The 12,985-nt window shown below is 45.2% G+C and overlaps 1 protein-coding gene across 1 annotated transcript in view; it reads right to left on the bottom strand.

The window, feature by feature from the left end:
* Positions 1–12,985, bottom strand: part of ARAP3 (ArfGAP with RhoGAP domain, ankyrin repeat and PH domain 3) — a 123,546-nt gene that overhangs the window by 48,798 nt on the left and 61,763 nt on the right. The window contains 7 exon segments of the mRNA XM_083181502.1: positions 481–631; positions 1,438–1,620; positions 3,328–3,413; positions 5,316–5,515; positions 7,946–8,052; positions 9,456–9,643; positions 10,885–11,005. Coding sequence (XP_083037628.1) covers positions 481–631; positions 1,438–1,620; positions 3,328–3,413; positions 5,316–5,515; positions 7,946–8,052; positions 9,456–9,643; positions 10,885–11,005 — 1,036 coding nt within the window.

Raw genomic sequence — 12,985 nt, 5'->3', positions numbered from 1 at the left:
TTATGTACTAACATATGCGGCTGGCATTGCGGTGCAGTGACGTCCGGCAGCGTCGATAGGGGGAGGAGAGGTTTACCTTCCAGGAAGGTAAGCCAGAGGGGGGGGTCGGCGAGGCGGGCGGCAAAAAGAAGCCCATAGGCTTCTATAGGGTATCGCCACCCAAAGGTGGCGATACCCTTCACTGCGGTATCATTTTTGATACATAGGAAAATGCGGTAAAACCGGGGTTTTACCGCATTTTCCATTTGATACATCTCGCCCCAAAAGTGATAAAATGGAGAGTAATAAACAACCAACCAACCAGCTCCTGCCTAACATTTTTCAAACACAGTCTGTGACATGGCAGGTAGGAGCTTATTGGCTGGCTGTTTATCACTCTCCATTTTATCACTTTTGAAGCTTGCTTAATATGGCTCAAGATCTGCTAATAAATGTTCTTTTCTCAATGGCTGTTGATGTAGGCAGAAGTGACATAATTACTGTTTATGCTGCAGGTGCTCGCTCTCCAGTTCTCAGCCGCCTGTATGGAGAGTGTAGGACTGTCACATGGATCGGCAATGGATTCGGCATCACAGAAAAACTGCATTACAGTCTTCAGCAAGTTTGGTCCTGCAACAGCACCACAGAGCACCTGGAAAACATGGCAACACTACTGTCAGGCTTCAACATAGCTGCATATTAAAAATCATTCTATGCTAACCGCATTTTGCCTGCAAAAACCATACAAAAGTAAATAAACTGCTAAAGAACAATACATAAAACAAAAAAACATAAAACAATAAAGCAGATTTATTAAACAGTATTCAATTCCAGCCGGGCCTTGTCTGCAACAGGTTCACTTCCCTATGGAGGCAAATCTGTTTTGTTGGAAACGGGTGCTGGATTATGGAATCCTCGTCCGATTCTGACTATGGTGCCCGTTTTCGCCGATGCAGAGACTTTCCGGCCACCAGTTATTTCCTCGCCGTATGCTCCACGGAGGACACGGTGCACTGAGGGCTCTGTCAGGAACAGATGCGGCAGGGGGATCCCAGATTGGTGACGGCGAGCTTTCTCTGTGCTGGGATCTCGCTGCCGCATCTGTTCCTGACAGAGCCCTCGGTGCACCGTGTCCTCCGTGGAGCATACGGCGAGGTTCCGTGTTGATCTGTAGTGCCCCGGATGGTGGTAGGAGGCCTGACTTGTAAAATACACATCATGTGGTAACCAGCCCACTGCTGCTTTTTAATTGGTACTAGTACTGACTGATTGTACCGGAGCTATTTTTATGCTTTATTAAATGTCATTGGTTTTACACTATGGAGCACTCCTCTTGTGTTTTATTCTAAACATCTATATTGACAAAGGGGTTGACACCCCGAAACGTTGGTCTTTTTTGTTGGACACAATACAGTCCAACTTAAAATAATGAGATGTTTTTAAACTGACTCACAATACCTTGAGAATCTCTTCCTGTGTGATGTAATGGGGATGTGGGCCTCTGTACTTCCCATCTCTGTACTTGTGTGCTATGAAGTCTCTTCTTTGTTCCATGCCATCATCAGGATGGAGGACCTCTGATGGCGGCACACGGGCAGCCCAGAACCGGTTTGCCCGATCATTGCCCAGGATGATAAAAAGCTGCAAATGTAAATACCAGACAATTACAAACACGCCAGCAGACAGGAAAACCTCCCTCCTTCCGGTTTCAGATGCACTTGCAAATGGCGGCTCTTCCGCACAAGAAATGGGGGCTCTCTAATATGTCCGGGGCCACATAAAGATCAGATATATCCCACTTCCTATCAGTAGCTGGCACATGTAAATCATATACATTTAAATTGCCTCCTTTTTCATACGGAGAGGATTACGGCAATGATGATCTCTGTTTTTGTTGTTGTTGTTTATTTAAAGCTACTTCTGCAATGAACAAAAATGTCAATGCGCGCAACGCTATATATATAGTGGTTGCCAGATTTCGTGTAGGAAGTGGAACTGAAAACCCCCAGTTGGACTTTCAGTTCCACTAAGGTGGAAAATAAATCTTTTAAGAAGTTCAAAAATGGTTAAATTTTATAGAAAAACTCTAGATGGGAAAAAATGTATTCAAAGAATAAATAAAAGTATAACTAAATGATGGACCAGAGTTTGCAGTGGTACCAGGGGCCTAATTCAGACATGAGCGCAGGACAGATTTGTTCTCAAAATGGCCAATATCATCCTGCGCTGCAGGTGGGGCAGATGTAATGTACTAATTCAGACCTGATCGCACAGCTGTGATTTCACAGGCCAGGGAAATCACGGGGCTCTTAGAATTAGCAGCCCAATGATCAGGTCTGAATTAGACCCTTTGTTTCCTTCAGTTTAGGATTTGGTCTGCGAAAAATAACCCCTATATGAATAATCAAATCTCTCTATTTCCTACCATGAAATAGAGGTTAGGTATCCCTTATCCGTATAGGCCAACAATTGAAATATTCCAAAAACCGTGGTTTTTCTGAATATATTTTATTTCTTTTTATTTCCCCCCACCCCTCTTTTTTTGCCCCACCCCTCTTTTTTTGCCCCACCCCTCTTTTCTCATACTGCATACTTTTTCTCGTCCCCCCGGTGTCCACGGCGGCCATCCTCTTCAGCGCATTCCCGGTCTCAAGGATGCATTGCTCAGGCGCGCTGGTGACGTCACTGGCGCACTCGCGCAATGCACCCCTGGGACTGGAGATGCCGCTGAGGATAATTCCGAAGGCCGCCGTGGAGGCCAGAGGACACCGTGGATGTCGGGGCACCGCCAGGGAACCAGGTAAGTATATATAAAGAAAATATTCAAAATCCGTAAAAATCCCTTATCCAAAATGCTCGTAGTCCCGATCATTTCAGATAAGGGATACTTAACCTGTATATTTCAAAGTTCAATTATGACCGATTGTAGAAAAACATCTATACATGTATTTGACACCGTGACTTCTTAATATCCCATAAACACAGGTGGGAACCTCTAACTTCTAAGGCAGGGATTAATGACAAAGAACTAACACCTCAGGGTGGGAGTAGGAATTACACTGACGGTACCTGAACGGTTTCACACCTGTGACAACAAGCCACACGTGAATCACTTTGATATTTATCCATGTTCAGCAACAATGGCGACAAGTCCAGGTCAGGCGTCCCTACCTGTGACTGCAAGCGGCAAAAAGCTACTGACATATGTGGTAGGTCTAGCCCAACAGCATGAAAGACAGAACTGAAGGAGGGACAAACCTGTCCAGACATACAGGGTGAGACGTCAGTCACAATGAGTCACTGTCTCACACCAGTAATAACTATCTGATGTGTAGACGGGGGTCACACCTGCACAATCTCATTGCTCCAGATGCTGGTGTCTAGCTTCAGACTCTGCACTTTGGAAATATTCGTTCCCAGGCTTCTGTGCTGACCTGCAGAACAAACACGCGAGTTAGTGACACCTGCCTGTTTTCAGGGGAATACAATACACGGCGCATCCCACTTGGGAAACAAGGTGAACTACAGTATGATAGACGTACGCACTGCTTGTGTCCTCATACATCTGGTGCAACTTAGATGCTCCGCAACTTGTAGTGATTCCTGTACTTTAAAGTACGTAGGGGTTGATGTATCAATCAGGAGAATGAGTAGAGAAGTGAGCCAGTGGTTTGGGTTAACGATGCGCACTTCTCGGGGTCGTTATTATTGTCCGTCTGTAGGTGCAGGACGGCAGAGGATATTGCTAGTGACAGCCATGCTGCAGAATGCAACATGGCCTCCATTCCCCGACCATCCTGTTGTACCTGGCATTGGCAACTGTGTTTGCACATGCGATGCGGGAAATCCGCCGTATCCCGTCACCAACGGGGTCGCTGGGTACATATTATCTTCCGATGTGTACCCTGGATGTACTGTAGTTGATGTTATCTTGCTATTGATTGGTTGCTATGGGCAACTTCTCATCTGGGTCACTTCTCCACTCTTTATATTGCTTGATACATCAACTAAATTTTTCAGGATTTAGGGCGAGATTCACCAAACTAAAAATGCAGTGCAAACCACGTTTTCGGGGATTTTACCGCATTTTCATATGCAGCAAAGCCCCACCGCTGGGGCTTCGCTGTGGGGGGGTTACGCCAGTTCTAGATGGCGTAACCCTATGGAAGCCTATGGGCTTCCCTTCACGTCCCCGACACCCTGCGCCCCCCGCCGATCCACGCCGCACCCCCCTCACCTGTGTCCGGGCAGCCTCCTGCTGTGCTGCCCAGACCAGAGATCTCCTCCTACCTGCACAGCTTGCGGGTGCAGGGAGAAGGAAACGGAGCACCCCCAAAGCGGGTAAGGGTTCAGGGAAGGAGGGGGGACCCGCTGCACATCGCCGGCCATTGCTTTTGCGGTAATAATCGAATATGTTACTGCATATGCGATTATTAACACTGCGAGTGCCGGCGATGTGCAGCCGGAGTTATTAAAGAATCCCGACTGTAGCATTTTATTTGCCCCGTAGTTTCTAATAGTCCTGAACACATAATTAGTATTTTTAGAGCAATGGAGTTGATATAAAGACACAGATTAGGTCAACACTACGTGGTGAGATACATGCCGAGGATCACCCATCACGGCACTCAGACTCCCGCCTTTTTTACCCATGCATACCAAAAATGAAAAAAAGGTGATGTTGCCCATAGCAACCAATTAGATGATGTAATTTCTGGGTGTGGTATGATGGCCCGACCCCCGGGATTTTCGACGTCCAGTATACCGACATCGGAATCCCAACCGCCAGTACTCTGACAAGAGGGTGAGCGCAAAAAAAGCCCCTTAGCAACCAGACATAATCTGGTTGCTATGGGCTACATCACCTATTTTTTTAGAAGCTTTAGTAAATTTGTATCCGCAGAGATACTGCTACAGTTAGTGGGGGAGATTTACTAAGATGTGAAATACACTTCACAGGTCATGTTGCTATGGGCAACCAATCAGAAGCTACTTCTTATTTCTTTTTCACCCTCTAGGACAGGCATTCCCAACCACGGTCCTCAAGGCACACCAACAGTGCAGGTTTTGTAGCTATCCAGGCTTGAGCACAGGTGACTTAATTAGTACCTGAGTGATTCTGATTAAACCATCTGTGCTGAAGCCTGGATATCACTAAAACCTGCACTGTTGGTGTGCCTTGAGGACCGTGGTTGGGAATGCCTGCTCTAGGAGATAGTAGACAGGCTCTGATTGGTTGCCGATAGCAACATGACCTGTGAAGTGTATTTCACATCTTAGTAAATTTCCCCCAGTATGTTGTAGGTTACTCAGGAGCACCCCGGCCCAGCACCTACCTGCACACTGCTTGCATATGATGACGCACAGGTTAATGGAGGCCCAGTCAGGGTTGAAGGCTCTGCAGTCAGCACAGGACTTGTTTGCTTTGTTTGACCAGATCTTCTCAGCCACTTCGTAGTCTGAGAGTGACTCAGATATACATTCCAGCAGGGCTTCCATCCACTCCTTCTTCTCCCGCTCTGATTCTGCAGTGAAACTGGAAATAGGTGTCCGTCATAGTTGAAATGTATTTGAATAACAAAGCAATCAAAGTAAATGCACTCATTTCTAGCAAAGTGATAACTGAGATCACGGGCCAGATTCTCTAAGCTTCAAAAGTGATAAAATGGAGAGTGATTAACAGCCAGCCAATCAGCTCCTGCCTGCCATGTCACAGACTGTGTTTGAAAAATGTCAGGCATGAGCTGATTGGTTGGCTGTTTATCACTCTCCATTTTATCACTTTTGAAGCTGAGTGCATCTGGCCCATCTTTTATTGCTGACTTGGGCTTACCATGACTGTCATTTAGTGGTTGTGATTGTCCTGTACAGCAAGGAAACGTCCATGTGTTATTGTAGCACATTAAATAGCTAACATGGTACATATAAGAGGGCATAATGTACTACGTTTTGGACAGATATAGAGTATCAACCAATGAGCTCCTTACTGCCATTTTGTACACACAGTCTGTTAAGTAAAAGTCAAGAACTGGTTGGCTGGTACTTGATCTCCCTCCACTTCATCTCCAAGACTTAGTACAGGGTGCCCATACACCAGTGTACGGACACCTGGGACCTTCCCGGGAGGCAGGGATGCATGCGATCCATCACAATTTGGTGTGACGGATCGCATGCGTCCCTGATCCCTTCCCGTCTCGCCACCAGGAGGGAGGTCCACGGTCAGGTGGTCAGACAGCCAGCAGGTGCAACCACCAGACACAGGTCCGATGCACACGGGACCGCGCATCGGATCTGAGGGACATCAAACTGAGCTGATTTGGGCCGATTTCACGGCCCGATTCATCGCAACCGGCCCAAATCGGCTCTGTGTATGGGCACCTTTACATTTTTCATGGACTTTCGGACAAATCTGGAAGTAGGCACTCAGTAACTCAGAAATAAGCTGAACTGAGCTGTATTGACATTCACAGAAGTATGCAGCCCCTAAATTCTTATGTTTAAATGATGGCTGCATCAGTTTATCCCTGTAGGGGAGGGGTTCCTAACTGAGGTCCTCAAACAGGCAAGATGCAGATGAAATCCTGAAAACATGACCTAAGGTTGAGTTTGAAAACTGCTGCTGTAGGGTAAAACGTGTTCAGATTAGTTGTAGGGTTAAGGGGAAAGTTAAACAGAGTGATGTACTTTTTGGTAAATGGGTAGGTTAAAGGCAAATAAACAGTACGGTCACACACACAGTACCTTGTATTGTAAAAGGCAGCTTAAGACAATAACCACATATGGGGTAAAGATACTCAGTGGCCATTTACTTGATAATCAAAAAGTCTGTCTGACTAGAAATCAGGCAATACCAGCAGATGGTGGAACCAACAATTATTACGTGGGGGTAGAAAGACATGAGAGGGGAGAGAATATGTCCAGTTTCTGTTTCATGAACATAAGAGGAACATAAAGAGGCACATGACACTGCAGTGGTGAATACGCAGGTGTAGACTTGTAGCTTAGACCAATGGGAGACACACATTAACCATTTCGGTGCCAAGTGAAGTCATCCAAATAGGTGTGAAAATTGCCAAGCAAACATACTTATTCATCAAAATGACCTGTATTGTTTACCTTATATAGGAAATGTCATATTTTTCTAAAAAAAATAAAAAATTAATTTGAATTTATATAACAAATGTGAGAGACGCCGGCATTTTTAGCGGATATTTTGCACATCGCTCACAGAGATGTCGGCGCTCAAAGAGTTCAAATAAAATGATAATTGAAGATGACACGGGTTAGTAGTAGCACACTGCCAATGGGGAATAAAAGCATTAATATACACACACAATCTAAATACTGTATATCCATTTGCTGTTTCTTAAATAGGACGATTCTCTGTGATGTTACCGGCAGGATTTAAATCAGCAATTATATTAAAAGCAAGTCCTGGCGTTGTCGTTAACACAACGGGCGCGTTCTACTGGCAGTCTTGGCAATTTTAGCAAACCGCAAGTTGATCCATTTGCAGTTTGAGGCTCAATCTGGTTCGTGCCCAATCTGGTTCATGCCCAAAGCGGCTATTGTACGCACATCGGTTGGTGCGCTTCTCAGCTGCAATGTGCACGTGTAAAATGATTGACAGGAAGACAGCGTATGGGTGAGAACTGGGAGTGGACGGATAAACGCAAATGTGTCATGGCCGCTCTTTTTTTGTGCCTGTGAATAAATCTAACTACTGCAGAGCGCTTTGCATTCCAGGAGACAAGCTAAGACTCTGGGACGTACTCAGTAAGTACACACCGCTGGATGGAAATGGCGCTGGGTTACCTTATGCCCATATTAGCATATAATCGCAACTGCGTACGGTAAACAATCGCAATGGCAGCATCAAGAACAACCGCACCTGAATGAGCCTCTTTGTTAGTAAACAACCCTGTCTGCATTTATCCAATCCAGGCCGATTATTTTTTTTTATTACCTGAAGGTTTTATGTGGCGTGATCAACTCGAACGTCTTGTTGCGCGCGTCTCGGATGGTTGAGCCATGCATTTCAATCACAAACATTCCGATGCCCATCTTGAAATACTAGAGGGAACAGATACAATCAGTGATGTTGATACTGAATTTATGACATCTTATTTATTGCAGTTGAGCTGACGTATTTGATTCGCTATAGCTAGATGTAAATCGCACTATATGTGGTATGATATTGCTGTGGGTGACACCAAAGTCACAGCAGTGAATGAGAAACATAGGATATATCGATAGGATCGTTGGGTCTAATCCCTGCAGTCGCCAGTGGTCACACAATTGAGCGATAATCGGCAAAACTGCGGATGTGCCGCCATCGGATTGTGCACATGCCAAGGAACCTTTGCGATTGCCCAGACCTTTAGAATTTAATTGCAGACTGAGTTGTGGTGGTGGTGGTGGGGGGGGGGGGGGGGGTTTGCAGGGTTTGGTGAGAAAAAACATGGCCGCCAGTCTAGGTACCCATAGGTCTGAATTTACATATGATGTTCCTCGTACTTGTGCACGCAGTATGAGTGTGGGATCTCTCTGATGAGCGTTTCATTTCAGGGAGGCTGCGTCACTTGCCAACATTAGCAGCGTTTTAGATGTGCGTGTGCGTACAAACATGAATTAGACCCGTTATCAGGAATCTCGGTAAGTGCAGTTGAATTGGTGATGCCCATTTATAAATTCTTCTAATTACCATAAAAGCAGATCTCAGAGATACCATCTTGATCCATGTAGCTATACCAAGTGGCAGCAGTGTGACGTCCACTCTAGTTTGTACCATGGATGCTTGGATTATCCGCTCATATAATGCCGTATACTGGGGCTGAGCATCAGGGCCTCGCACTGCTATGCACACATGTACTGGCAATGCATAGTCCACTGGTGACTGTATGGGCATGCCTGGGCAGTAACGTGGTGTAAGATTAGTGTGGGCATGCCGGTGGTCCTGTGGCCTAGAAGTGTAAATATTAGGACACTACAACGCTAGGATGCATCAGTGGGAGTTGGAGGTTGGTCCATACAGCAGGGATTGGTCTATTAACGGTAGACACAGGATAACACAGGGTTAACAAAGCGCAGCAGCAGGTACAGGTCAGCGATCAGGTAGACGCAACCCACTGACCGCATCCCCCCCCCCCCCGCCCATGTGCACAGCTGCGAATGCGATCGCAGCCATGCACATGAGGGTAATACCATTCAAAATAACTCACTATAGAATGGTTTCCGCGCTGGATGCAGCACTGAGTAAGCCAGGGCTCACTTAGCGCTGCGATTGCCATGGGGAGAAAGAAGCCACCTATGAAGCCGGCGTTTTCTGGGTTAATGTCAGCAAGGTGTCAATCACCCTGCAAGCAGCCAGCGATGGCTAGCCGTCGCATGGACAGCACACCGTGCCAGTTGGCCTTCTGGAGGCTATGCAGTAAAGACCTCTTGGATTGCCACCAGGGCTAATCCAAATAACTCACCTGTTCGTTCTTATGGACCCACAATTCATCTGTGGTGAGGACTGCAAAGATTTTCGACTTGAAGCCCTTTAGCTCTAGGTAGCCCGCCCTCTGGGCAGAAAAGATGCAGCTGGAGCGCGCTCGCGGGTTAAACATCCGCTGCTCTTTCACTCTATTCTGTATCATTGAGCACCATTCACACCTTTGCGCTGTGGGAATAAACAGGCGCACAGGTGTCAGAGAACGAACAACAATTGCAGCAATACAACTCCGCGTGGCCCGGGACCCCTGCTATATAGTGCTGCCACGGGCAGGACTACATTAAGGTGATTCTTTGCGAATCCCATCATCAGCTCCTTCATTTTGGAAGTGGGCGGCATTTGGGACCCCTAGTCTACTATCCCCGGGGTGCTATCCGCAATCAGTGAGTCTTCTGGAGAGTAAGTACTGTACGTGTGGGATGGGGCCACTGTTCAGAAGTAATATTGGGGCAGATTTATTAAGCTCGGTGAAGTGATAAAGTGTCTGGTTTTTATCACCGGCCAATCAGCTCCTACCTGTGAAGTTACAGGCTTGGTTTGAAAAATGACAGGTAGGAGCTGATTGGCCGGTGATAAAAACCAGACACTTTATCACTTCACCGAGCTTAATAAACCTACCCCATTGTCCCTGAAAATGATTTTCCAACAGTTGCCGAATAACCGTTATACCCAACAACATGGAGATGTATACTGTACGCGTAACGCATTAATAAGGTATTAACAAGGCATAAACTAGATTTATGGGATCCTGAATGTTCCACTTCCTGATGTGTGGCTAAGCATGTTTTCCTATAACATCCAGATATCCTGCTCTGTGGTGCAGGAAGTCCTATTGTGAGGGTCAAGTGTCAGGAAGTCCCTCAGTCAGGACAACGTACAGAACACTGCGGCCTGCACTCTCTGCTGCCTTTGTTATGTCTCCATCCTGATTTAGGCCTATTACAGCTTCTATATATTTGCTGTGAATCTCAATAAACTTTACATACATCCTAATGGAATAGGTCATTGGGTTGACATAGGAAAGGTCGACACACATTGACTCGACCACTGAAGGTCGACACCTGAAATAGGTCAACATGCTTAAGGTCGAAATGGATGGAAGGGCGAAACAACATTAGGCATATACTACCATTAGGTATTCACTAGTATTAGGTTGACACAGGCAATATGTCGACATGGTTGGAAGGTCAACACAAGCATTCGGCCGACATTAGCAATGTCGACAGTCAAAAGGTCGACATGAGCTTTCACTCACCTTCTGCATATGTCAACCTAAGCCATGTCCACCTTTAGTGGTCAACGTAATAGGCGTCGACGATGTACTGCTGGGCCCCTGGTAAAGTGTAAACCTAAGCCCCCCCCTCCTCGTGCATCAGGTGTAATAAATAAGGTGCAGCAGAATTACTCACCGTCACTTTCAGCTCGGAAGACGAAGATCCGGTGTTTTGTGACTACTTCAAACTTGTTATCCTTGGTGGAGCGAGCCATCTCAATGGAGGTCAGGGGAATCACACCTTTGGAATAGATTTCCTACGGTGGAAAAAGTGGTGCGGGTTTATTTTTGGATCTTGCTGCTTGGTTTATTACTTCTGTGCGCATCATTGCTTTGTGTTTAGCATCTAGCTTGTTTCCATTAATGACAATCTAACAGCGGTTTAACGTCGACTAGAAGGTCAGAGACAGTACTTGCTGGCACACTATTATAATCTAACTCTGCGCCCACTTGGATGGTGTGAACCAGGTCAGTCTATTGATCACGTTTCCCTTCGATCTAATGCTTGTGTCTAACTGTTCTGCAAGCAACCTATGACACCTCCAATTAAAACTTGACATAACCATAGCTTTGCTTTGAAACTTTGACTTGTCCCTATTCCTCTTGTGATTCATCACATCTGGGCCCTTATTCTGGTTCACTCGCATAGGCAAATTCCTTCTCAAGTGGAAAAAAAAACATGTGCACTGCAGGGGTGGCAGATTTAACATGTGCAGAGAGATTTAGATGTGGGTCAGTTATTTTGTTTCTGTGCAGGAAAGATACTGACTGCTTTATTTTTACACTGCAATATACAGTAGATCTCACTTTGAAGTAAAAACCCACCCAAATCTAATTCTCTCTGCTCGTGTTATATCTGCCCCACCTGCAGTGCACATGGTTTTGTCCATTTGAGAAGGAATTTGCCATTGTGAGTGAGTGAACCAGAATAAGGGCCCTAGTCCCCAACCCTCCCACCTACATAATTATACTCCCTACATGATGAAGGGTATGACCAATTGCACGTGCCCCTCTACTGAATTTGACCCTGGCTGATACCAGTCACCAGTGCCATGTGCCGCTCATTGTATACTACAGTGGTGGCTCCAGAGGAGGGGCTGAAGCACAGTTCAAAATTCAAATAGGGAAACCTCACCAAAGTGCCATTCAAAACTGGCAGTTGGTGTGGTTCTCCTATTTGAATTTTGAACTGAGCTGCAGCCCCTCCTCTGGAGCCGCCACTGGTATATTATCTATTTTTGATGAGCAGGCATGGTCACGCCCCCCAGTGCCAGGGCCCAGGCCAGGTCTTGGCGGCCCTGTATGTATCTAGTCAGGTATGCTCAAATGTTACAGTGAGTCTTGAAAAATGTAAAATGTTTAACACTAGTGATTACCGTATTATGTCCAGTTCCTTTGCAGCAACAGAGAAGAACAGATTAGGTGAAGACATATAAGAGCAAGAAGAGAAATGAAGGATAACTAATACTGATCTATATGTATATTGGATAAAATAGGACACATATAAGTATAACTATAAAGGAGTTTGCAGCCATTAACCCCTTCATGACAGAGCCAGTTTTTGCCTTCCTGACAGAGCCCTTTTTTTCAAATCTGGCATGTATCACTTAAGTGGGGATAACTTTTTTTTGCTTTTACTTATCCCAGTGATTTTGAGATTGTTTTCTCGTGACACATTGTACTTCAAGTTAGTGGTAAATTTTCGTGGATACAGTCTGTGTTTTTTTGTGAAAAATACCAAAATGTCGTAAAAAAATGGAAAATTTTGCGATTTGCAAAATGTTAAATTTTCTGCTTGTGAGACAAATAATCTTACCACTCAAAATAGTGAATAACTAACATAGACCATATGTCTACTTTATGTTGCCATCATTATTTCAACCTCATTTTCATTTTTTTGGACACTAGGAGGCTTAAAATATGAATAGCAAATTCTCAAATTTTCAAGAAAATTTCAAACTCTGATTTTTTTAGGGACCAGGTCAGTTATGATGTGACTTTGAGTGACTTGTATGTGAGACACCCCCATAAATGATGCCATTTCAAAAACTGCACCCCTCACAGTATTCAAAACAGCATTTTGGAAGTTTGTTAACCCTTTAGGTGTTTCACAGGAATTAAAACAAAGTGTAGGTGAAATTTCAAAATTTCTTTTTTTTTGCAGAGTTTCAATTTTAATACATTTTTCTAAGGAACACAGTAGATTTTACTAGAGAAATGTGACTAAAAATTGATTC

Source organism: Crinia signifera, chromosome 4 (genome assembly GCF_055691185.1).
Source record: "Crinia signifera chromosome 4, ASM5569118v1, whole genome shotgun sequence".
Lineage (NCBI taxonomy): Eukaryota > Metazoa > Chordata > Amphibia > Anura > Myobatrachidae > Crinia > Crinia signifera.
Note: the sequence above shows the minus strand (reverse complement) of the source record. Positions and strands in the feature narration are given on the sequence as shown.